General features: G+C 41.0%; 1 protein-coding gene across 5 annotated transcripts in view; it reads left to right on the top strand.

Annotated features, from left to right (window-relative positions):
- Window positions 1-27,128, top strand: part of DVL1 (dishevelled segment polarity protein 1) — an 83,077-nt gene that overhangs the window by 41,300 nt on the left and 14,649 nt on the right. For all 5 annotated transcript variants that reach the window (XM_086625521.1, XM_086625520.1, XM_086625519.1 and 2 more), the window contains 4 exons: window positions 5,972-6,093; window positions 9,350-9,462; window positions 19,323-19,461; window positions 26,106-26,199. In XM_086625521.1, coding sequence (XP_086481647.1) covers window positions 5,972-6,093; window positions 9,350-9,462; window positions 19,323-19,461; window positions 26,106-26,199 — 468 coding nt within the window. The remainder of the gene's footprint in view (window positions 1-5,971; window positions 6,094-9,349; window positions 9,463-19,322; window positions 19,462-26,105; window positions 26,200-27,128) is intronic.

Below are 27,128 nucleotides of genomic sequence, written 5' to 3'. Positions count from 1 at the left end.
GAATAAAGGGCCTCACCAGTAAGTCCTTTTGTGCAATTGGTCCTTTGGGAGCAGCTTTCCTGTGAGTAATGGGCCATGTCTCTGAAGCTTTCACTTAGGATTTGAGATGTCTGTGACTTCATAGGAAGTAATTGCTTTCAACTTGGAGATGAATGTGGCTGTTCTAAATGCTGTCAGAAATACAAATGGCTCTTTTGGGGTATTTCGTTAGTTGCTGTCAGCAGTCCCTCACCTCTCCCTGAGCTGAAAGAAATACCAAGAGCTGCTGCTGCTCTCAGTAACCGAATTTAAATATTGTAGTTTTCATGCTGGTAGACTAATAAATATTTAGTCAGATGAGAATATGAGAGCAGAGTGTACCCATATTCGCTCTTCCCCTTCCCAGACTGGTTCTTGTTGTCTGATGTCTTTGGTCATGAATGTTGAACAAACTGATTTCTTGAGCTGGCTTCATGCCTGTGTGAAATGTCTGCTGAGTGCTGTAAAAGGCAGTCCTTGCCATCATTAAGTGAAAAGCGTGAGCAAATGTGGCGTAGAGGAGAAAAAGGGAAATGGAGCTACAGAGAGGTGAAACAATTGATCCAAGGACTTGCTGGAGATCAGTGGCAATTAACGGGAAGAAGATGTTCTCTCCTGACACTGTAACATTCACTGGCTTGATGTCACTGTTGGGCTCTGATTGGGGAGCTTAAGTTTTGCTTGTGTTTGAGAGCCTGGCCGTTTTCCTGCTAGTTGCTCTTCCATCCCTTGAATTTGCTTTCAGCCTGCAGAATGGAGTGGCGTGAAGTTTGCTTTTGTGCCTGTACCAGGACTTCACATTGGAAGGCTAGTTGCTGAAGTGAGCAGTGTTGACACAGTGAACTGAACACTTACCTCTGCAAATGATTTCCGAGATAACTGTTTTTTAGCAGGTGCCTAGCAATGCTGGATAACCTTCTCTAGCACAGAAGGAAACAAGCACTTTTGTTCAGCATGAGTAGGCTGGATGTTTTGTTACCACAGCGTAGAGTAGCTGACTGGCACAGTACACTGTTGTTTGTGCTGTCAGGAATCGGAGGTGGCTGTGTGGGAATCACTGGGGATATCACAAGAACTAAGATCCCTTTCTAACATGCCAGAGCTGCTTTCTCCGCTTCCTGGGAAAGATTTAGTAGTGAGTGTGATGGTAGGACCTCAGTTGAAAAAACAAACAGCATTCGGTACCGTGGAATGAACTGAATCAACAGTTGCAATAGTTCCACGCTTCCTTATTAACTTCCTGCATGTGCACCACACAGAAGACATCCACGTTTCCCATTGAAATGCAGTCCTTTGGGGTGGAACCCAGCAGCTGTTTCACAGCCCACAGGAATGCTCTTGAACCGCACAGAGTACCAACATAGTGCAAATAAAGAAATAGATTAAAATGCTACTGCCAGTCAAAACTGCAGGAGAAGCTTGATGGGTGAAATATAATTTTCCAGGGCTGGTTTCTGACCAGGAAGCTGGGGTTAATGCTACATTTCTCACAGAAACACAGTGAGAAGTCTACAAGGTGGTGGTCCAGTAGTGCATTATCTTCTCCGTTCAAAGTGGTATAATATTGGAGCATTTTGTTCCTACCATAGCTTGTCAAAGAAAACAACACCATTTATCTGAAAGCCGATAGGATACTTAATGATTTACAGAGCGTTACTCATTGCTGGAAGAACTGAGGAACTCGTAGCTTGCACAGCAAAGTAGGGAGCAGCAATTCTGTGTGCCCATACATGTAGCCAGGGCAGGGACATATGAATTCTGTCAACAGACATACACTCCCACAGAGTTCTTCCTTTTCTGCACTCACCATCAAACCCTCATCAAATTGAAGGCATTTCGTGAGGTGCCTGGAAAGAGGCAGGGCTGCTAACTCACTATGAAGCTCCTGCTGAGTCCAATATTCCATTGTCTTAGGTGTTACACTGCCTTTCCAATCCTTTTGGTGTTTGGGAAAAATCAGCTAGACAGTGCAGTCTTAATGATCTTGCTGCATGTGCCGTCTTCTCTGCAGATTTTCTTTCCTAGCACAACAAATGTTTTTCTAATGCTCTTTTCTGGTGTTTTTGTTAATTTGGTCTGCAGCCATCCGTTTATATTCTAGTGCTCTTGAGCACAGAGATCTGTAAGCCAAGAATGAAAGATTTGATGCAGGATGAGTGCTCCACTTGTAACCAGACATAGATCTGGACGGTCTGCATCTTGCTTTAATGACGTAACTGCTTCTCTTGCCTAAATCTCTGAAGTCAGGTCCTCTTGCAGGAGCTCCCAGGTCCTGGTTATCCTAAGAGTAAGGTCATGTTAGGCAACCTATTTAAATTGTTCCACTCTTGGGTTTATTTATATATTTATTTACTTATTATTATTCCTCAGGGGCAAAATTTCACCCCAAAGGATGTGTCTAAATTAGAGTAAGTGTACTTTGTGTGGAAATATCTGAGCCAGGCTGCAGTACAGCCAGTGGAGCATGGATCTTAACTCAGGAAGGTAAACATGAGGAGTTCTGCACTGGCCACTGTGTTATCATGGCTGTTGTGTGTGTGATTTACTGCTTGAAATCTGAAAGACCTTTATCTAGGATTAACAAGCTCCTCGGAAACAGGGGATATTGCTAGTATCTTTTCTTGAGTTTGAGTATGTCTCGAGTTCACTATATCTGGTAGTGAACTGAACCAAGTTTATAGTGCTGTATTTCCTGAATGCAGCTGCATAGTTAATTAGTGTGGGTAATTTCTGCAGCCCTCTTCCCTTTATAATGGTAATGGCATAGTCTGAGGCTGTTCCTGACTCTAATCCCACTGAAGGTTAATATGAAGCAGGTACCCAGTGCTTTATCCTTCAGGAGAACACAGCCCAGGGACAATATTCACAAAGGAGTTGCTTTGCTGCAGTGGATTTTGCTGCTTCTCAGCAGCACTCCCAAGATGATCTGCAGCCTCAGTCATTATGGTAGGCTTGCCTTCATAATGGGTTCTGCATTGCCAAGAAGTCTTCCTCCAGGAGCAGGGAAATACTAAAGAACAAATATCCTGAAATATGGAAAGGATTCGTCATGTTGGCTCATCTCTGTCTTCGCATCAGGCGCATCTTTGGGCAGGTGTTGCCATCAGCAGAAGGGCTTAAAGAAGGAGCATGTTCTTCTGCTTTCAGATAACTTGGGCTGGGTCCTTGTTTGTGTAGCTTGATACAATTTCAAATGCGAAGGATGAAGGGATGTATAGATCTTGCCTAGACCTGGTTTCTTTTTTTTTTCTTTTTTCTTTTTTTTTATCCTTTGATTTGATTTTGTTTGTGAAAGCACTTGCACAGAGATTCTTCAGGGGATGAGCCAGGCTCCAGAGACATCCTTGCATCTCCGTAATGCCAACATGCTTTCTAAACATCTCCCATTAACTTCCCCACCTGAAAGAAAGAAACCTTAATTATCAAGTTATTAGGAATGCTTGTGTTATTTTTCCCTTCAGTGTTTCCTCTGCTGTTCTTGCTTTGGTGATAAGAGAGTTTGAATAATGCAGCTGGTTCCATGTAGTGCTGGAGAACTGCAGTTGTTTTATCTTCAGGCAGTTCTCTTTTAAAGATGGTCCGTGTGTGTTTGCCTTCTCGTATTTATGGTGTCTGCTTTTAGGAGCATGCTGAACACCAGTCCTCTCCTATCCTGTTCCCTCTCCCTCTCCATCCCCTTCTTTCACAGCTAGTGTCTATCTGGTGATTATATTAGAATTAATGCTTGATAAATTAACCAGTTATAGTTGGAATCTTTTGTATAGGGCTAGTTCTTTCACAGCTAAAAACAGGAAGGCTGAGACCTTGTTGCTCCTTAGTGAAAGGTAATAATCTATATTGTTATTTGAGCATTTAATTAAAGACCTTATAATCATATTGTTTAAAGAGACTTGGTGAAGTGATTAGAAGTCTCGGGGGACTGGTAGTAGGATATAAACCTGTTCCCCTCTAGGTCACTAGTTCAAGTCTGACTTCTGTTGGTAGTGGCCAGAAAGTGGTGTGTGTGGTCAGTACGCTGTTGAAATACGTGGATTTTTTAGCTTCCTTTCTGATTGGATGCAAAACGATTCAAAATATAGCAAGGAAAGTGTGGAACTAGATTAGGATGTGCAAAGTCTGAATTTGCTTTCAGGACTGCCATAGACCTCCTGTGTGAGGCTGAGCAAGTGACTTCATTTCACCTTGATTTCTTCTCAGTGCAGCGGTATCGGCAATGCTCCTTCCCTGCCTTTTTCTTGATCCTGTCTGTCTGAAGTGCAGGCGGTCCTTGGTGGGGTTTGTCTGCCTAGGATGCCCAGCTAAATTGAAGACTGATTTTGGTACAGTCACTTAAAATACTAACCAAGTCTTTGGTTGGTGAAGTTGGTGAAATTCTATTTTCATTTTGAGCAAAACCTCCCATGTTGGTCATCTGCCTGCCTTCCTGGTTTGAATAGTAGAGGGTTGAATCTCTTTCTCCACCATTATGCTTTTCAGTAAAAAATAACCACTTGATCTAGCCGTTGAGGATCTGCTAATTGGGAATTGCCACGTTCTGTTTGCAGAGATAAATTAGAAGAAATCTTGGACCAGTGCACTTTGTTTTTCCTGTAGTGGTGCTTTACTCAGTGTATATTTAGTTCTTCTACCCTAGGATTTAAGTTATGTTTAGGCATGTTAATTATTTTAATCTCCGATAGGAAGAGGGGCTCATTCTTCTTTCTCATGTCTGTTTCTCTGCTGATTAACCATGTCACGTTAGGCATACTGAACAGAGATGGTTTTTCTGTCCTGAATTTATTGGAAGTAAGGTTGAGTAGAGTAAGCCCCTTGTGTGCCATCATCATCCCTGTGATCTGTTATCCAGGAGCATCCCTATTAATGATTGAGGATGTTGATAGGAAATAGGAAATAATGCACTCCGACATGAGTTGTTAGATGAAGAATTTGCACTCTGCCTTGTAATGGGACTAGAATATAGTATAGGTCCCAAATGCTTGAGGCTGTATGTAGATGCTTGGTGTTTGTAACGAGGAGACTGAGTGTTGCAGCACGTCTTCAGTTACCCGGTTCCATGTGAGTGCTGTGTTTGGGTGCTCTGCAGCCTTTCCTTCTACCCTGGCTGCCAGGCACCTTCAGCTTCTGCCGGTGTCAGAGGAATTCTGAAGGTGGTAATTACAGCAGTGTCGTTCTATAAAAGTTTTCAGGCCATTATGAATTACAGAAGAGCGCACACTGGTTTTCATGACATGATTGGAAAATGACTTTTCTTATCTGCAGCTCTGTCCCCTGCCTTAAGGGAACATTAAGAGACAAAATGGGCACAAGAGACACAAGTATGATGAACATCAGGAATCTGGTCCTCCTCCTAAAGATTATGGCTGTTGAGATTTGGTGGATTTTGGTTTTAATTCGGACTCTTAATACAGATGGTGGCGACTCTGAGATTTAGTGGTTGGTCCAGATCAGATTGTGAATTTCCGAGGATTTTGAGGGTCTTTGCATAAGACGTTACACCATGTTTGGGCTATCATACTGTCAAGTTTCAACTTTTGCTTTTTATTTTTATCGTGGCAAAACGAGACTGAGAGTGCAGTCTTGAAATGTGCATGCATTTAGCAAGGAATGCTCACAACTTGCATGCTTAGGAAACTCAGAGAATGTTGTAATGATAAGCCACAAGAAAAAGCGCACTCCCTGCTTGATGTGCTTATTTGTTCTGAGATGAGAAAATTTTGAGGTGCTTGCAAGAATTTTGTGCATATCCTAGCTGATGACGCTTTCATGTTGAGATTGAATGTAAACTGGTTTTATGAAAGTTTGGCAGGAATCCATGCAACTAGACACTAAGCATTTCCTTTGCTCTAGTTTCCTTAGATCTCTCAGAATATTTAGGAAAGCAGTGGCTGAACACCTTATGTCAAAGTGGAGAAACCTGTACAAGTGTATGTAATTATCGTCTTTCTGTTGACAGCTGGTCCTGGCTGAAAGCTCCCACTCTGACACCGGCTCCCAGTGCACCGAAAGCCACACAGACCTTCCGCCACCCATTGAGAGAACAGGTGGCATTGGAGACTCCCGGCCTCCATCATTCCAGTAAGAGCAAATTGTCTTTGTTGTTGTTGTTGTTTTAAACCAAAAAATGCAATTCCTGTTTATTTCTTCCTGCATTTCTCCTTGCTGCTGCAAACCGGTTACTTATTGTTATCGTTAGGAAAATAATATACTTATTAGAACTGGGAAGTTAGAAAGGGAATGGGAACTAAAAACCCTGTAATTGTTAGAATGAAGTATATATATCCTATATATCTAATTTTGAAACCCACTGTGAAAGAGTAGCGAGGGAGCCCAAAATGCTTTTTATAGTGTACAGATGACAACCTTTTATTACTGTGTTATGTATAATTATGTAGTATGCAGAGCCAGCAGAACACTGATACCAAGAACAAAGAGTTACATAAGGAATAATGCCTCTTCCGTGTGCATACAGAGGCTAGCAGCTTGAACTGCAAGTAGCCGGACTGGGAGTCATCAGATTTAATGGTAGCCTTGCTATTTCCTGTTACGTGTGGACAGCCAGTGCATATCCTCAGAACGCCTTCATTTTCAGGGAGGCCCTCTGAATTGACACAGGAGGATTTAAAGCAGGGCCTCGTTCTAGCTGTGATCTTAGTATATGTTTGGAGAAGGAAAGGTGGCCTCGATTTGCCTGGCATCATGTGTTTCCATTGCTTTTTACAGTATCTATTGCCTGGAGGAGCCTGTAGCCTTGTGGATGAGTCTTTTACAGATAAATGCCTTCTAGAGGGGACAAGAAATCTTGGGAAATACTAACCCTGCCTGGCACTGTGCTTCTTGCAAGGGCTTTAGTGCCCTCGTGCGTTCGTGGATTGTTTTAGGTTGACTGGAGAGCCCTGTATGAGTGCAGTCACGTGCTTTGCAAATATTAACCAGTTCTTTGTCTTCCTGACCTATACCTACATGTAATAGCTGCAAGATCAAACTTTATTTAAAAAATAATTACATTGTGAGTTAGGCACAAGTCTGTGTTTGTGGAACCACTCACTGCTAATAACTGTGTGTACTCAGACCAATGGAATTTAAGCTGTGCTCTGTTGAGGTACCTGCTGTCTTCTGTAGGGTTCTAAAAATCTTCCCAGAATCACACAGAATCACAGAATTCTTATCTTGTCTGTATATTCTTGCCATCAGTCAGCACAGTGCTGTTAGTGACGGTGCCTTCAGATTATAAAGCCAATGTGGGAATCCTCAAAGGGGTGAAGTAACTTGCACTCGTCATGCTGAGTCAGGGAGGTCGTGTTTTCCAGCTTGTGTTCTCATTCCTAGATAAATCATCTTCCTACTTTCTCTCTCCACACCCCTTTTGTCTTTCTTGTTTTAAACTTCAGTAGAGAATACGGCTTGTGAGAAGGTCTTCTGGATTAAAACTTGTTCTCCCTTAATGCCTTTTTTGGTTCTTCTCTTCACTATTAAACATCTTAACATTTTGTAGTGGTTTTTGCTGTTGTGTTTTATTTTTTTTTCAATCCAGAAGAGAGCCTAATGATGAACTAAGTTTGTTTCCATAACACAAGGCAGATTATCTCACTCAGTTATTCTGTATGAAGCCCTTAATTCTGTTTCGCGGCTAGAATTTAATTTTAAAAAAACACCCACTCTACATTTAAAGATTCCAAGTGATGAAGAATCCAATGTATTTTCAAATTATTTGTTTCTCTTAGATAAACTAAAGAAGTTCAGCTTCTCAAGTCTTTAATTGTCAAGCATGGTTTCCAGAACTTGAATCATGACTGCAGTTCTCGTCTGATCACTTATAGTTCTCCAGCAATTTTTGAAAATTATGTTTCTTGGGATTTCGGTGCGGTGATTCTGCAATAGTGTGTTCAGTGCCATTTCTGCATGCTGTCTCCTTGAATAGTGTTTCCTTCTAAGAGATCAGTAGTGCAACTCTGTGACTTTCACAACTGTAGCTTCAGTATTGCTGTATATTCACATATCACCTCCACTACTGTAGGTGTGACTTACCTTCTTGGTTCCTAGTTCCCTGCAATTTGTTTTGATGCCATTCAAACTACCAGAGATCTGTCATCTCCTGTCTTCCTTCTTCAGTGTTGACTGGGGTGTTATTTGGATAAGAAGCCCCAACTAAGCGAGGTGTTGTATATTTGTACGAACAGAAATGTTGCTGGACAGCAAAGAATCCAAGAAACAGATGGAGCAGACAGGTCAGCAGGCACTACCATCCAAGGGAATGAGATCCTTACCAGAGGTGAAGAGGCAATCTCAACTAGCTGCCTAACAGCACTGGTACTTTGCTTCATGATTGTTTAAATCCAAAGAAAACTTACTTTTTTCCTCCCTGATGAGAGTTCTGAACTTCATCCTGTATTTCATGCTCCACTGCTTCTGTTTAATGGTAGCCAAATCCACGTTCATCTGAATGGGTATGGCGGCTCCTGGTTTAGTGGTGGAGGTGCATGAGTGAGTTGAGAATAGTGACCTCTGAGCTATCTTTCTTACACAGCTCTTGGGTATGTGCACTGGAAATTGAATTGAATGAGGAACAAGCCAGCTGTGAGGTTCCTTTCGGACCCTTTGTTAGGGTGTAAGCCACCTTTTGTAGGCGGTTTAGCCCAGGAATTGATTTAGTAGTGGAAAGTATCAGCAGTAGTCACTAGATGGTGCTGCTAAGATGCCTGAGAGCCTCGCGGGAAGCTGAAACCTTAGGAAACTGTCCCTCTCTTTCCCTTTTCAGTGGTACTGGACTGAAACTAGAAATGCAAACGTACTTGTGACAACACTTGAACACATACTTGCATTTTGTTAGCTTCGTTAGGGCTTGAAATGCCCAGTTAAATGTTTTCTCGAATAACAACCTTGATTTCCTAATTTGTGCGGTGGGCATGTCAGTACATTTCGGTAATGCAAAGAAAGTGTGTGAGTGTGCAGAAGGCTCTTCAGCAGTCCACTTAAATGTAACACTATACAGATGTGCTTACACATGTACCAATTCTGGGTCCAGCTTCCACAGAAGCCCATGGGACCAGTTGGTTTGATTGTTGGTAGTTTAATTCCCATGTAAAATGTGCATGGCAGTGCATTCCGGCCTCATGGCATTCTAAGAGAAACACATTAAGGACTTTTCACCCTTCAGGTAGTTTTGGGGTGAACAGAGCAGTCTGGAGGAGCTTGCAGTGCTGCATCAAGACTGCAGCTAATCCACATAATAGTTTTCTGGCTTCTAAACCAATATGCTCATGATTGCAACTGTTTTTATCAAAAAGAAAAAAAGAGATCACTCCCCTGTTTCTTCCCATTTGTTCTCTAACAGCCCAAATGCTGCCAGCAGCCGGGATGGCCTGGACAATGAAACAGGAACAGAGTCAGTTATTAGCCACCGGCGAGACAGACATCGACGGAGAAATAGAGAAGGGCATGAGGATGGTGAGTCCTTTTTCATTTAGAAAGAACAATGTTTCTCATAATCTTTCAGAACAACAACTACTTTTGCTTGAATACTGCAGAAGTATGTCTGCATTCCTGTGTGCTTTCAGGGACTATTATTATTTTAATGGAATAATTTGATGATTGCTTTGAAACTCTTTGAAGCTCAGCGTTTTCTAAGAGGTCTGGACTACCTAGAGTAAAGTGGCAGGGATATTGTTTTTGATGGTATACAGAACTTTCTGTAGTAGTAGAAGATAATTAGTTTGGAGAGGAATAACAACACCCAATGCTGAGCTCCATAGTGTCATGGGTAGGCTGCCTCCATTATTCAAGTTTGCTCATTTAAAGGTAGAACACATTGTCTGTATGATGTGTTAGGAGTTTGCAGTGTAGACAGTCTGAGAGTCTTAGTATTTTAGCATTGCGAGATCTGAGCCAAAATCCTCTGAAATAATTTCTGTTGATTTCTCTAGGCTTGGATCCACGGTAGTGTTTTATGCTGGTATAACTGCAGCACATTGGCTCTGAAGATCTTTTTTTAATACATAAGTACACCCAAAGTACACACATAAACTACAGAACTTCATCTCTTGCCTCTAGTCTGTACATCAAAGTAGCTTGTTTTTTCATTTGTTGCCAGACAAGAATTTCCAGGCTTAATTAAGCATTAATAGGTGCCACCCATTGAGTATAAAATGGCCCAGAATATGGAATACTTGGGTCCAAGAGATGCCATCACAGGCTTTATTCACAGCTCCACCCACTAAAGTATTTGCCTCCAGTTAGAAAACCAGAAGTCATATATATACTGTGCGTTAGAAGCAGGTGTCTCTCTGTTCACTTAGCCCTTCCAACTTGTAACTGACTCAGAGTGAATGAAAATTACTCAGTGGGTGGAGCAGAGAGCTAGCTGTCTTTGCATGATCCTGACTGCAGATTCCTTTGGGAAATCACAGAAAGAGGCAGAATCTTCTAATAGTGTTGTGTTAAAAACTTGTTACAATAAGGATGTTAAAAGATGATTTGTTTTTAACATTAGTTTAAACTAATGCAAATGCATGTTTTGTCATGGACATTCGTGGCAAAAGAGATGGTTCTTGAACAGCTGGTCTAGGACCATAGTCCAGCTTGCTCATATGGTATTGTTTGAGCACAGGAGTTTCTGCCTTCTAGTGATCTGAAACAAGTTCATACTTTTCCCTTTAGATAGAAATGGGATAAAATTTCCACCTTCTCCTATCAGTCTAAGCTGTGCTCAGGCAAGAACACGTCACTCAATGATGCAAACATTACCTGTTCTCAAAACAACTTAGGCCTCCTACTAGAAGCAGGCTATACGTATGAGCAAGAGGTGAGGTTTGTTAACGTGTGTAAAGCAAGGACAACTGCTGTATCATTTTGGTCTCATGACATATGTTATGTAATGTTCACAGTGTTTCTGCAGCCGTAATGATATTTTGTGTGAAAAACCCAAAACCACCAGTGTGTTATTTTCAGTTGAAAGCACGTCTCCAAAATGCACAGTTCGGCACTGTATCCTGAACTGCCACTTAAAAGAAGTGAAATACCCTCATCCTGGAGCAGGATTTGAAGGCCTCTTCATAACGATGGTCATGCATTAGCAGAGTCATTCTTATCTTGAGTCTTCCTGTCTGGAGTGAGGTTGGATGTAAAATGGGGGAACAGTCATAGAAAAAGGGGGACAAGGTTGGAGGTAGGACAGCAAGGTTGTGACATCTGGTTCACAGCTGTTTCATGGGCAGAAGCCGTGTGCTCACTTGTCATTATGAAATAGTGGTAAATCCTCCTTTCCCTGCAGAAAAAAGGAAATGCAGTTAGAGTGTTTGATCTCATCCTGTAGAGACTTGTTCAAATAATACCAAAATTACAGCTCTAGTAGTTCCCAGAGAGGCAGGATGAGGGATCATCACTGGAGCACGGCATTACTCATAGGTTTGTTCCAGAAGTATTATGATGCAGAGCAGCCAAGACACACCTACAGTACTGCTGGCTCACCAAGCTGTACAACAACATGTACCACGTAGTATTTGTAACTGTTCGAGCTCGTTATTGGTATAAAGTGATGACAAAGAATTACTCACCCTGACAATGAGGACATCCTTGGATGCTCTGCAAAGGGAAAGAAGTACTCATTCCACAAGAAAAAAAACAAACAGTGTATTATAGCTTTCATTTCAAACAAAGTGAAGTGAGAAAACATGCTAATGAGCCATTTGGGAACTGCATAGATGTAGACACATTGAGCTAAAACCTGTACAGGTCGAGCAAGGTTAATCCACTGTTCCCCCAGTCGCTGTGGAATTCAGAGGTTCAATAGAATCACAGAATGGTTTGGGTGGGAAGGGACCTCAAAGACCATCCCGTTCCAACCCCCCTGCCATGGGCACAGACACCCTCCACTGCACCAGGTTGCCCAAAGCCTCATCCAGTCTGGCCTTGAATGAGGTTCTCGTTCTGACTTGGGAAATCCCCAGGGCAGGGAAGAAGCAAAACAAAGATCTGTTGGGAATGCAGGAAAAGTCAAAATATCCCAAAGTAAATGCAAGTAGAAAAGCAGAATTCTAACCGTGAGCTATGCAGAAAAGTCTCCTGTCAGCCTGGTGTTTAGGGACCACTACTGTGGACTACAGAGCGTAACGGAAGCTTCCTTTTAAGTTAGCCACTGGTTTTCACTTAAATGCCCTCCAGCCCCTCACTGCACAGCTCCATCATGAGTAGGTGAGAATTTCATCTTAATCTCCCAGATGGATTTAAGTTTTATCTCTTAGAAAGATTAAAATAATACCCAGGAATGATCTATGTAGGTAACGTGAGTTGTTGGCTGCCTTTTATTCTTTCTCGTTAAGGGTCAGACTCACAAACCCATCTTTGCTGCCCAATCATTCTACATAGCAGTGGAGTCCTTAAAGAATAATCTTCCCTGTCTTTCTTAAACCAAAGATTTTAATTCATAAAAAGACCAGTTTAGTGCTCTATTGAAAAAAAAAAAAAAAAGCTCCTGCACAGGCCAATTATTAGGTGAGTAAGGATGTGAGAAAGGAGTAAGAATGAGTTGGCATGAAGCTGAAGCATTTTTGTGTGTCTGCGCTTGAGGACAGTGAATAAATGAAAAAAAAGTTTATTACCAGCTTGTTTCCTCTTTGTTTTGCAGTGACAGCTATTCTTAGCCAAAATGCTCGCAGGGCAAAGTGTTATATGGAGAGCTCAGAATAGGCAGATGCTTTGCCCTGAAAAGCATCTGAGACAAAAGCTGGTAGGGAAAACAGGCATGGGGAAAAGGGAATTTTTCTCTCTAGCTACTGTTGATATTAGGGGGAAAAAAAAAAGTATTAAAACTCCTCAAAGAGTTAAAACAGTTTCTTTGTCATTTCCGTCCTACTCTCCATTTTAATTTGCACAAATTGTTTCCTAATTGTACAAGCGACACTTTAGAAACAGAAATTTTACAATAGATTTTCAGAGTTGGAAATTATAATTTATGATCATGCATTTGACTGCACAGACTGGAAAACTTTGTCGGATAGTTCAGCCTGACAGCCTGTGCTTGAACTGCAACAAGTTTCTCAGAGGCATTCAGTTTTGATTCACATAGTCTAGATGATGGTGAACTAACCAGATTCTCTGATGGCTGATAATTAAAAGTGTGGTATCGTGAGCAGATTGTTCACAAATGCCAGCCTGTATGCTTTACTGCATTGTTGCAGGATTACTCATCGTAGAAAAACTGTTTCTGCTGAATTGCTAATGGGCCATTATAGACGTACAGAGGCCATTATTAGTATTGATGGCATACTGCAGCCAGATGTGGGACACACCTGGTAATTTGACACTTTTCAGACCTTTTTCTGTTGAAAATGCACAGCAGAGAGGCTGTGATTTACTAGACCAGGAATTCACTGTGCTAACAACACAGGCTAGGGCATCTGCAAGTTCTTCTACTCGTTTCCCTTAAACTGTGCTGCTATTTTAAGTGTAGAGTCAGTGAATAGCTGTGGATGCTCCTGTACTTTATCTTCTCTGATTTCAAAACTGTACTCCCCACGAGAATGTGATGGGCTGAGGAACATGATGAAACTCCGTTGTTCGTCAATATGCATTTGAAGGTATGTGACATTCCAGATACAAGCACTAAGAAAACCTTAAGGGAAACTGATCTGGAAAATTTAAAGTGCATTTGTAATTTTCTTGGTGAAACGCCTGCCAGAGATAGGGAGAAAATGAGAAGGGATGTAGTTTCAAAAGAATTATCGCCCTGGATCTTACTATACTTGAGAGAGAGAAGGAACTTTGTTACTGAGTTTAATCTGTCCTGTGCCAGTGCCTAGAGGCCTCTCACTGGTAGCACTGTGCAGCTGATGACATCAGGGAACTGAAATGACTCAGCTGGACAAATTCTGCCTAGCATGAGTTTTCCTTTTAAATGGAGAATGGGAGGAAGGCTAGCCAGAGGAGCAGTTATCAATGCATCTGTAATTTCGATCCTCACCTACTGTGGATGTCCAAACACTCAACATCAGCAGAGCCTGTTCTGAGCCTCATCAGCCATGCACTGCTCTTGGTGTTATTGTTGGCCCTTTCATCACCTAAGCATCTGCCTAAGTTTAAGGAAGTATGCTTAAATCCAAGTGATTTTTGGTCAACCTCAGTTAATTATGCAGTTAAAGTATGTGCACAAATTCTGTGTTGAATGCCTAATAGGTGCTAAGAGAAGCTGCTTTCTAGACTTTGCTCCTGGACCTGATTTACAGCTGAGTGAGATCTAGGGAAAGCTTTACACTTATGTCATTCCTCTGCTGGAGCTTTGGATGTTGCACACCAACTTGTTAAAAGTGCAAGAGCACTTGTTTATAGACTCTCCAACTTTTCATCTTACTGTATTCCTTTTCAGTAATTTTTAGTAGACCATTCTCTGCTAATGAGAACCAGAACGGTGTGTGTCATATATGCAAAGCACACACTAATTCTCATCCACAGATGCTCAGCAAAGCTGGGGAAACAATGAAGGATTAACAAGCAAAGCTGTAATTTTTCTGCGGGGAGTTGCCTAAGTTTAAATTTGTGCTGTTGTTCTCATGCTTCAAGCATAGGTTTCACACCAAATGTGCAAGTGAAAAGAGTTTGTGCTCTGATACTGCTGTTTTATTCTTCGTGAGGTTAATGAAGTGAACTAGGTGAAGAAGAATGAGCCCTGTCAGCTAAATGTGGAAGTGTGGACAAAGTTGCCTTCTTTCTGTGTGTCTATATATATATTTCAAGGTATAGCAATCATTATATTGTGGAGGCTACATATGCAGGGGAATTATTTTTTTTTTTTTTTTGAAAAGGCTTTGTATCCAAAGAGACTTTTCTGTGAACTGAGGAATACATCTTTTCCTGATCATCTTTCACACTAATTAGTGGCAAATCTACCCCTGGCATTAGCTTCATATAAAATTAGTCTGAAAGAGTTGAGCTGTCAGTAGGTCGGAGTTCCACTTTATCTCTTAAAGCAATAAAAGTCCTTGATGCTCTGGAAAGTTGACAAAGTCCTATAAAGTGAAAGTAGAGTGAGGATCTTAATTAGAAACATGGGAGGTCTGCCTGGCACGTGTTCTTGGGACCCCTTGCTGTCTAGAACAAAGCTCCTGTGTCAGTTTCCTGGGGAGAAGTGGGAAAGGGGACTGTGGAAGCTCTAATTAGGGAGGTAATTAAGGGACAAGTTTTCTTTGGCATTGGAGAATGTTTTATAGTGACTGCTTGGTTTCTGGCAAGTCTGCAGATGTCAACTTTTGACACTAGTGTTTCAACACTGAGTTTGCTGTGGGGTGAATTTAACCATTGTGCAGCCAGCTGCAAAATGCTGGATCATGACTTATGCTTTGAGAAGCTCTTAATGTGGGCACACTTGTAGATCCCCACATGTTGGGAAGAGGAGCTGTTGTAGATTTCCAGTCATTGCTGCAGTGTACATATTCTTTTCCATAGTGTGTGCCAAGAAATCTGAACAGAAAGGGCTGGGACTACAAAACAATTGCAACAGGAACTTGAACAGTGGTAGCTGAGAATATAGTTCTTCTCAGCAATTGTTGCTCTTAAAAGACTCTGTCGTGTATAAACAACTGAGTTGGTTGGTGAGCCCCTAAAGTTTTGAAGTGACCAGATGGCCATGCGTGAGATACTGGCAGTGTAGGACTGTGTGCCTGTGAGAGCAGGAACTTCGTTGCTGGTTGTAATCTGGCAACGTGTAGAAGCCTTCCTCTGGTAGCACTGTAGAATGATTAAGGGTTTAAGGGTTCCAAAGAACTTCAAGCACAAGGCAAGTCAAGGTGTAGGGATATGGCACACAAATGGGTACAAGCATAAAGCAGGAGTGGACAGTGACAGTCATCATTCCTCCCTGCTTGCATAGCAGGGACTCCGACCCCTGCACGCAACACTGAGCTGCACAGATGGGGTGGCAAGTCTCCACTGAAAGAGTGATGACATATTTTGCATTAATGATTGGTAAAGACTTTCTGCATTGGTGGGGTTTGGAAACTCTGTTGTTTTTCCTTTTAATTGGGAGCTTGGCTATGACTTCTTCCTGAGACACTCTCACCTTTGTTCTCTGCAGTGTCACGGAACCCTCTTTGCAGCTTCCTTGAGCAGATGCTGCTCTACTCTTATCTGCTTTCAAGGCTTGTTTGATTTAGTACTTTGATGTGCTTTTGTCCTCAGGCAGTGCCTACTCTGCTGTTGATAGAAGTCAAGGAGGACATATTTTAACCTCCTAGGCTATGCTTTATTCTAATCTCTGTGATGCATTGAAAGGCTTTTGTCAGACAGTCTCAGTGAACTCTTATCATCCTCTAATGAAGAAACAGGAGCAGGGGGTCAACAGGGCAGAAAGTCCCTGGTTATTAGTGGGACAGGCATTGAACCAGAGCAGAGAATGGTTCTTGTTTAGGCTAAGGACATGGATACCTAGGAATATTTTATGAATAAACCCCTTACAAGCATGGTTTGTGGAAGTACTTACTCAATTATAGTAATAGTAATTGAACTCTAGACTGCACTATATAAAGACTTAAAAAATGAATTTGTAGCACAAGAAAATGAGGAGTTTTAATTGTGCATGTCTGTGACATTCTCCTTAGTCGACAGAACTCTGACTGTCTAAAGCCTATTAATTTGCTGAAAACTGCTGTTTTCTCAGCTTTAGAATGTGGATGTCTTTTCCTTTCTCCTTTTTTCCCCCTCTGTTTTTATTATGGATAAAAGAAACTTCGAAAGAAAAAATGGGGATTTTTTTTAAAGCCTGGATGAGTAGCCAGGGTTGAACATTCAGGGACTCTGTAGAATGGATTACTTGACCTTGACTCTCAAAGGTCAAAGTTCCCTGTTCCTGATGAGAAGAAAGAATGCAATATAGTCTTTACCTCCTCAGTAACGATGCCATAAACAGCTGTATCAGTTCCTACACTATCTGGTTGAAATAATTCCTCTAAGCTGTTAGTGCCAGCTGAGAAGGAGTAGAACTTGGCCAGCCTCCGTGTTTCTTTGTATTCGTATACGCCTGGCATATGCAAGCGTAATTGGCTGCTCTGTAGATTTTAATTTAAAGGCAGAGCTAGAAGACTATTCAAGTGCAGATGTGGGATTCCTGAAGGTACTTTATTTTCACATAATTATCTGTGGTACCGAAAGAAGCACATTTATAGTTGATTTCCAGTTTATATTAGACTGTAGAGTTTAGGGAAACCGATGAACACTCATTTATTCAGACAGAACTGAAAGTTCAGGCTTTTAAATGCTTTCTTCTCACTGTGTCTATGAAGAATTGTCGTTCTGAAGTCTTGAGTTGCCGTGGACAAGCTGATTAATAACATTTCAGTGAGATCTAGTGCTACCACCCAACACTGGGAGCACATTGTGGTAGTTGTGATGACCAGATTATGGGAGGAGAGGATTTCTATACTGGAGAATGCGCAGTCTAAAAGTTCTGGCAAATGCTGTTCTGTCTCCATTTTACGCATGGAGAAGTGAGAGATGGAAATGCCAGGAGTAAGGAGCTCTGGAGGCAGAACCTGAAATTGAAACCGCATAAGTTTCATTTTTTTAACACCACACAGCCTTTGACTTCGAGGCAGTTTGTAGAGAAGAGCAGTCAGTCCCTGACTCAATGTTACTGGTAAGTGATAGTTTCAGAAGTGGATTCAAGGCTTCAATAAACGATATTGTCTCAACTGCCCTTCAGCATATGGCAGGATGAAAACCAAGTATCAGTTCTGAGAAGGAGGATGAAGGGCTGGCACTGTTCAGCCTCTTGTCAGACAAAAGCTTGCTGCTGTTGCAGGAGGGAAGGAGCTTTGGTTTTGCTCTGTGACCTGAAAGAACCGTTGATCTTCTCAGGTAGCCAGCTTAAGTGATTTCACAGCCATTTTCTGTGCCTACAGACATGCCTAGAAGCTGGGTGATCAAACAGGATATGGAAGTGACATAGCAGGAGAATTTGTTACAGCCTTAAGCTTCAATTATTTCACTTTGCAGAAATTAATGGTTTAGATACATTTATAAAAAATTGAGATGAGATCTTCTATATGTCTGTAACCGTTTACTGAATCTCTGAAACCCCTTTATGGACATAAACAATTAGGGCCACGTTTCTTAGGCAGGAAGAAAACTAGTCAGATTTTTTTTTTATTTTACTGCTGAGCAATTTGAAACAGAGGAGTGAAGGCTAGCCAGGTGTTGAGGGTGGCTCTTGATTTTTCAGACCATGCTACTTTAATAGTTAGCAGGAACTGTCAGTTAACTTTCAATGTGTGCAATTGCACAGCATCATGTGTAATTCCTACTGCAGACATTCCTCTTTTATGAAAGTTTTCTATTCTGTAATTGAAGAGCACATCCCTTGGACCTGAGAGGGAGTTGTGAATTTGGAGAGTATGTTTTAAAATATCAATCTGTCTTTGAAGCCTGTTAGGTTTATTTCTTGACCAGGTTTTTTATCAAGCTGAGCCTTTCTTTTTTCAGGGAAAGGAACATTCTTGCCAAAACAGAGTATTTACAGATTATGGGTCTTCTAATGAGAGGCCTCTGAAAGGAAGCAGGCAGAAGAGTTTGATTTGCAGAGGAAAGTTCATAAAATATCTCTAGAAAAAGGTGAATCACTGCTGCCTTCAAGTAAATGGCATTTTTACTGAGGGGATTATCTACAGGAATGTGTGTGTGTCTGACAACATTCGTGCAGGTGGGGATTAGTAAGAAATTGTTCTGAAGCATCTTGTGCATGTGGAATGGTCAGGACAATGTGACTTTGATATAGCTATACTGCCCAGACAAGGTGGTGTAGATATGGGGACAGGAACATGTAGCACAGGTCGAGGGAAAGGTGGTTCTACAGGTGAGATATTAATAGTTAATTCATCAAGGAGTGTTGTTCAATGTTTTCTGTGCTGCTAGGCCTATCCATACCAAACTCAAATTGTGTTATTTGCTGCTTTTTCAAGATCTTAATGTGTACCTTCCTGTTGATATCAACTTCTCATGACCGTTCTAATTGATGTTGTGATACCATTATAGTGTATGTTCATGCCTGATGCATCTGCCTCAACCCATTTATGGCTTGCTCATGGCCTGAGCCATAGAGAAATTAAAAAGTTAGGAAGAAGGTAAGTAGGCAGATGGGCCAGCCAGGGCAGTAGGCTTTCCAGCTGTTGAATGAAATCAGATTCTGCAAAGAGCTTGGTTTTGGCATAAGGATACTCCTGCAGAGTTGTCTGCAGCTGTCAGTGTGAATGTTGTGCTACTCAGTACCATTTCTTCCTTGCTCTTCCTCTCAGTCTAGTGATTCTCCATTTAATTTTTTTTTACAGTCCCTCGAATCAATGGCCATCCGAAACTGGACAGACACCGTGAGCACCCTCCTGGTTATGACAGCTCTTCTACCATGATGAGCAGTGAGCTGGAATCCAGCAGCTTCATTGACTCTGATGATGATGACAACACGAGCAGGTAGGCACTGGCAGAGTGACTGAGCTGTTAAATACTGTTTGCATCTGTTTCCCAGCCACTTGACTGTATTTCTGGGCTTTCCTGAAACATGCTGACTGGCAGATGAGAAGATTGGTATCTTCTTTTTTTTTTTTTTTTTTAATATTTAAAAAACCCCTCTATTTTATTTTTTTTCCCCATCAGTAACATGATGTTGTATATAATCACTGCTCTGAGAAACAAGCTAGGTTATTGGGTTGCTATCCAAGCTTCCTATAGCCACTGTTCCAATTAAGAGAAAAATTCTGTTCCTGTTCTTTCCTTCTAATAGCAAGAATGATGACGTTTTAAGATCAAAGCAATATGCAACTGTCTACCTATTTATAAAGTAATGATGTGAATATTGTAAAAATGTACCTTCAGCATAGATTCCTAATAAGCATGCACTTACTAAAGCTGAATTGTAAAGGAATTCCTATGTAATTGCATAGTCTGAGACCTATGAACAGTACAGGAATTCATCAAAGTTAATGCTATTGCAAAGGCAGGCTGTGATGCCATATATTTATGACTTATTTTTTTCTTTTTGTGCAGACAATATGAATTATTTCTTGCTTTTTGCAAAAAAACTCTCCATTTTAAGACATCCTTGTTAATCTCTAAAGATATTTTTGTTATTTTGTAAAAGGTTCATAAGCCAATACATTTCTCCAATTCAAAATCCCTATTTTTAAAGATACAAAATCAATCAAAACTAATATTCTTCTCTTTCCTGGCTGCAATGAGAGCATTGTCGGAACACTGTCTCTAGAGCTGTTGCTCATCCAAGTAAGCTATGAAAACCCATCACAGATTTCTATTAATTGTCAGAGAACAGCATTACAGATCTCTGGGGTTTCATAGAGGTCTGTAGCGAACAAACAAGGTGCAGCATGATATTCTTAAATTATAGGGAGAATAGAAACTGCGAAGAACGACTAGTCTTGGAGATAAACAATTGCTGTGTTTACTAACAGTTTATCAGCTTATTGGACTCAGTGGATCTATTTGGTCTTGCAGTTAGTCATAGCTTAAAAACCTGTTGAAGAGCAGCAGTTCCTTCAAATTCTGTTTAAAGGCTGAATGTTTCCAAAGGGTTGAAAGATTTGGTCCTGAATTACTTTCAAGAACTTACTTTGCAGTTACAGTGAAGTTGCCAACACCTGAAGATACAGAAAATTATACTGGATACTTCACCTGGAAATTCCTCCACATAAAGGGTTGGCAAGATCGGTAGCTGACCTGAATGTACTCTAAGCCTTCCTAAAGCCTTTAGGGCTTCTAACCCTCCTTCCCTCTCTAAAATATCAAGCCCACAAAACCACCACCACCAACCCTGCAGCTGATTTTGTTTCCTGTAAATAAATTAATCATTTCCATGGCAGCAAGATATGCAGTAGGGCAGGATTAGCACAGTCAGGGTGGCCACTGAAGCACGTTACACTAGACCCAGCTAAATCTTTCTGTATTAATAAAGTAAAGCTTCCTGCGTCTGACTTGAGAAGAAGGAGCCTTGGACGCTGCTGCGCAGGTTTTTTCCTTTCTAGGCTAGGGCAGGAGCTTTTGGAACACAGAATAGCTGCCAGGCCAGCTAGTCAGGAAGAACAACTAAATGGAATGCTTCAAGGTATGCTGTTGTGTTACAGTGATGATGTTCTCGAGCAGATGAGAGAATGTGCTGGCAGGGAGAAGTTTTCTTTAGAGGCAAATACAGCCAAATAGAAAATCGAGCATGCTCCAGATCTGCTGGAGACAACGGCCTGGGGAAAAAGAGGTTGAAGGGGGTAAGTTTGTTTAATAGCTGATGAACTCCAGTGTCAGAACCTGCATTGTAAAGGACATTGTATGTGGAGGAGGTCACTAAGAGGAGAAATTAGATGTAAAAGATGTTACTGTCTTGGAAACTAAGAGGTTGCAAGGTTGAGGATGCTTGTCTAACAGTGTGTGTTTGACATTGGTTTATTTTATTTTTAACTTGGAGCAGTGCAGCAGAGTAGGTTAATTTCCAGTCCAAGGAAGCTCTTTTGCATTTATTTAGAGAGAAAGAATAATTTTTTGTTTCAGTGAATTAATTTGTTCACAGATATTGCAGGACAGTACGGAACCCTTGAAGTACTATGAGTAAAATAATTTATTTCCTTTGTTTTCAAAGTATGATATAACATTAGTGTTATTTGCAGATAATAGGTGGTATTTTGAGTAGATTGATGTAGGGAGCTCATGGTGGACTTTACAGTAAGAGCCTTACTTCTGTCTTCTGTTAAGCAAATAAAGGTCTAGCAGATATGGCTTCTGTAGCTGTAGAACTATTGTCAGCAACTTGCAATTAGTATTCTCAGTTTAATGTAACTAGTTCACTGCAAAAAAAAATGATTATGTTTATTTCTCATTTAAGAAATCAACAGTAGTTCTTTTTAAACTATATGGATAAGCTTCCTTTAACAAATTGTTACCTTTTTTCCCTTCCTTTAGGCAGTGTAGATTGGACAAATTATTATTGTTCTTTTAAAAAAAGTCTTCAGGTGAATTTATTAACCTTTCTGTTAGAAGTGCAGTCAGGGTTTTGGCCAGTAGCTAATGCAGAAAATTGGTAGTTAAGATTTCAGATTTGGTTTTCATCTTTGTGCTTTATTTTTACCAAAAGCTCAAATATACCATCTTGTTTTGCTCACTAATTGTAATAATAACTTATCTCTAGGGAAACTTCAGAAATCAAAATATTAGTCCTGATTAGAATAGGTTTGAGCTGCTATTTAGCATCCAGATACTACTAGGGTGTGAGATAATGCAGTGGTTATGAATGATTCAGCAAGGATGCATTAAGGCTATGGATTTAAAGGACATTGCAAGAAGAGATGAAGTGTGCCATAGCTACATGCAAATAGATATACACTTAACTCCTTTTTAAGAAATTGCAGAGACTGTGAAACCTGATGTGTACAAATATGCTTTCACATAATGTGGGGGTCTTGCTGAAAGAAGCTGTCCTGCCTTCTATTTACACGTAGACTTATTAAGGCAACTTAAGTCATTGTCCAGTTTCCCCCAAGGAAGAATGAATAAATTGAGTTGAGCGAGCTCTCCATTTATGTTCCTCTAGTGTGAAAGAAACGTTTTCTGATGTTTATCTGTGTAGAAGCCAATGGATAAGCACACAGAAGTGTTTCTGATCATCAATTTTGTACAACTAATGTTAAAGGCTGTTTTAGCTCAGGTGGTCACTTCTCTGAAATATTGTCTGTCCTCTTGAACTAAACCTGCACTGTGGCTCTTTTAAGGAACTGATTTCCATTCTCCCAGTCTAATGCTGAGTAGAATGAAAAAAACACTGCAGAAAGAACAACTTCTTGCAAATTATAATCTCGTAACAGAAGTTTAGAGATTTGCTAATAAACCCTGGTTTTCCTGGTTTAATTTAAAACAAAAATCAAAAATGTTCACTGCTTACAAAGGAATCTAAACTTTCAGTCATGTATTGAAGTTGAATGAGTTTTCCAAAGTAGTCTCACCCCCAAATTGCCAAAGTAAATAGAGAGGGCAAAAGTGAAGAAGGAACAAGATGCTGATATTAGCATAAGCTGATTGTTGACACCTTCATCACCTCAACTGTGCTCTGTCTGCCTTTCTGTGGTGTACTTAGACTTTTCTTCTTTTATTTCCATTCCATCTTTTTGAACTCGTCCCTGATATATCTCTCTAAAGGTAGTAATGAAAGTATTTTTATGTCCTGTACTTGATGGTAGATTAAAATATCCCTTCTAAGGGCTCAAGTCAGAGAGCAATTCTGTTTTCTAGCTATGCTCAGTGCAGGCAAAAGGTATTTTTACCCAGTCCAATTCTAGAAAATCAGACTAAAAGCTGGAAATAATAGTTCTTTGTTTTTCTGAGCAACACTGTATTGATGTACACTAGAGCAGGAGGAAGAAATCAGCATAGCCAGTCACCCTTGGCAGTCAGCTGTCTGTGATCCGGAAAAATATTGACAGGGGAAGTATACTAACGTACACTGGAAGGTGCTTTTAAGTTGCTTACTTCTTCAGAAGTTACTTCTTAGGAAGTGCTGTGAAGTAGCACTAGATTGCTACCAAGACTGCTTGAGACAAAGAAATTCAGTGAACTGTCTGCTCAAACTCTGCTGTTCCTATCCCTTGTTTCCATAACTTGCTACCCAGATAAAACGCCCGTTGTCTGGAAAGTGGAGGAAGAACTTTGCTACTGGGTGAATTCTCATTGTGGTCTCCTGCTGCAGGCAGGTGTGGCTTTCAGTACAGTTTTTCTCTCCTTTTTCTTTCTTTGCTCTATGAACATCGCTGACTTAAAATTGCTTGTTACAGTAGGCAATGTTAGCCGGAGGCATTACACCTTTCAGGGACATAGTAATGGGAAACTGAATAAATGAAATTATGCGTATGAATTTAAGGAATTCTCTTTATCCACAGTAACCATTAGAGGATGCCATTCTAGAAAGGTTTGTGACAGGAAGTGCTGCATACTCCTTAAGTGACACACACTGGGATAAAGCCAAAAAATGATATGACAGTGGGTGAAATATGTGTGTAAACAATGAAAGTCAATTGCCTGGATGCTGTGAGTGACTTTGAAGTGTGATTATAGTAGCCAAAAGGACAGATGTTTTGTCCTTTCTGTTATGGACTAGCTCAGCTGTCTCCAAAATCAATGGAAACTCTTGCCTTGTCGTGCGAAAGAGCAGGGCTTTCACACCCTGTGTTCTGTCTGCAGCAGGGAATAGAGCCTGCGAGCAGAGGGTTTGTTTGCAGATTGGAGATTCCTGCTCTAATCAGTGGAAGGGCACCCACATCTCTCTCGTAGCCTTTGAAAGTGTCTTGTTGCTTAAGTTGTGTTTGTGCAAAAAAGCTCCCCCAGTCTTTCACCGCTTTTCTTTTTGCTCAAAGGGCAGGCAGGATCACTGTGATGTGAGCAACATGCCTTGCCTTTCCTCAAATTCTCTTAGGCTGTTGTGTGCTGGAACGTTTCAGCTGAATCCTACTAGTGAGAAATTCTGAGAGGGAAGAGGAGAAGAATGAAATCGGAGAGGAAATAGGAAGAGGGAGAATATTGGTAGTAAAATGTAAGAGGACATTTTTGTGTCCATCTTTGCCATCACATTCAAGAAGGGTAAATGTCGAACAAGTCCAATTTTGGGAGCCCTACATCTGAGACATCTATTTTTCCTGTTGAAATGGTAAAGCCTCAGAAAACCAGGTGCTGTGAGCTGTTTCCACAGATCAGGAATTATCAAATTTTTGATCTCTTTTGAAAATACCACCTCTTGACTCTTTAAATTAGTTTGCCTTGCTGGGAGGGGAAAAAAGGAGTGTGTGAGGTTAACATGCCTGAAATATTTTTGTGAACTCAAAGAGAATGTCTGGAGATTCACACCCTCTGAGCGGTTCCATCATCTGTAATATTCAACTGAGTGTGCTTGGCTAAAACATACCTACTTTATGCAAGATGCATTTCCCAGTGTGGTGGGTTGTAATCTCGAGACAGCAAGCTCCTTTTAGAAACTCCTGGTATCAGGTTTTGCTTGAGGTATTCCAGCATTCCTGTATGAGACTAGAACTCCGAAGACAGCAACATGGAGACTAGGGAAAAGGCTGGCACTGTTTTCCTTGTGACAGTGCCAGTTCAATGACTTGTGCTGTACAGGGTTGGATTTTTTTAAATTTTGGCTAATGATGGAGCATTACTTTGTCTTTTTTTTCCTGTTCTTAACATAATAAATAGAGGAGAGATGTCTCTGTGGTGTTACACCGGTATCTCTGAAACCTAGGCTTTCTTCCAGGCTTCTGAAATAAATTTGGGAAAATCCACACATGCCTTTCTGTGTCTCAGTCCATATCTGTAAAATGACAGTGATTAATATTCCTAAGTCTGAGGGGGATCTTGAGGATTTATATGTAGAATGTGGCACATTTAAGTTCTACAAGTTTGAGGAGTCTGAAAAAAAAAGCCACAACAAAATAAAACTGACAGAAATAGGTAAAGGTAAATCATATTCCCTGTTCCTCTGTCACTCGTAGCTATTATCAATTGCACCTTTAATTGAATTCAAGCCTCAATGTTAAGTTCCTGTTAAGAGGGTAGATAGCAGCAGGACAAGACTCACAAGAATTAAGATATTCTCTGGGTTGTCTTTTGTTCTCTCAGAGCAGAGATTAAAATAATTGTTTAATGTATGGCTGTTCTTACAGCGCGCATTCTGCTTTGATGCACCTGGAGTGAGGACCACCTTTAAAGTAGTGGGAGATGGTTACGTCTGACCTTTGAGTGTTAAATCAGAGTGATATATGCCTGTTGAGATGTGTGTTGCACTCAGTCGTGCTCCTAAAAGAAAGCAAGACACTAAATTATGCTCTCTAATCCTTGCTGTAGTTTAGCTGGTATCTTCTCCGTGCTGCTAGGCAGAGGCTGGGATACAGCACGCACTGGGATTGAGCAGTAATTCAGCAACAAGCAGAGCAACACGTTGTAAGCTAGCTGATGATGTCTGCATGATTTACTCTCTCCTGCATTTGTAGGAATTAGCCTTTTTTAGGCAGGGTGCAGAGAAATGCAAATGGCTCAGCTTTACAGAGTTGACATTTGCTCTCAATTTCCCTCAGGTTGAGTAGCTCCACTGAGCAAAGTACTTCATCCCGGCTCATACGGAAGCATAAACGCAGGAGGAGGAAACAAAGGATGCGGCAGATTGACAGGGTAAGGTTGGCATCATAATTTTCCAAGGAGGTGAACTGTGATTTTTTGAGTGTAGCATGTGAATTAGGAAGGGATCCAGAACAGGTTTGTGCCCTGTTGAATTCGTTGGAAAGGCTCCCTTTGGCTCCAGTCTGCTCTGGACTAGATCTCTAACATTGGAAGTTCTGCAGCACTAGAATCAAGACTCTTTTTCTCCTCCCCCTTTCTCCTTTCACTGTTAAGTGATCACGTTTCTTGCTGTCTGTTTCACGACCAGCCTGTGCAGGAGAACCTCCGTGATGCTACTACTGGCTGCTGTGGGCAAGGGATGTCTGTGGTGGTAGATGTCTGATGTATAAATTGCTGAGACTTGCATTCTGCTGAAAGGAGAAATCTGCATTTACAGAAAATCACAAACCTTTTCTCCTGCCCTTTTCTGTGCTAGTCCTATGGTAGCAGAATGAGGAGGGTCCAGATGACATACTTCTTGGAGTAACTGTTTCATTCTCCTGTGAATATCAGTCTTCACAGATGAAGGAATGACTATGCATACATTTTATCACAAGAACTGGAGTAATGTTTTAGAAGATTCTTGATAAGCACGTTTGTATTTCCTTTTGGAGAGGGGGGAGTGCCTGTCTTCTTGCTTCCTGAAGGATTGTGTTGTTCACTCCTCTCTTTCGGGAGGAGCCGGGGCTGTAATAATTGGCACTACACCAGGCACCTTAGTATTTAAATGCCTGCCTGTCAGTCATGTAGTCAGGAAGCAGAAATGATTCAATGTGAAGCTCAGTTGAGAAGCCTCGATACAGGAACTTGCTCTGTGTATTTTGTAAACAAATCTTTGGAGAAAGTGTATATTGCGTTCAGCTTTTTTTCCCTTACAGATTCTAAATGAAGAATAATTTTGAGGAGGCCATAGTGGTTTCTGGATGCCTTCCAAACAGAAA

Source organism: Tauraco erythrolophus, chromosome 23, assembly GCF_009769465.1.
Source record: "Tauraco erythrolophus isolate bTauEry1 chromosome 23, bTauEry1.pri, whole genome shotgun sequence".
NCBI classification, from domain to species: domain Eukaryota; kingdom Metazoa; phylum Chordata; class Aves; order Musophagiformes; family Musophagidae; genus Tauraco; species Tauraco erythrolophus.
This window is presented reverse-complemented; position numbering and strand designations above follow the sequence as displayed.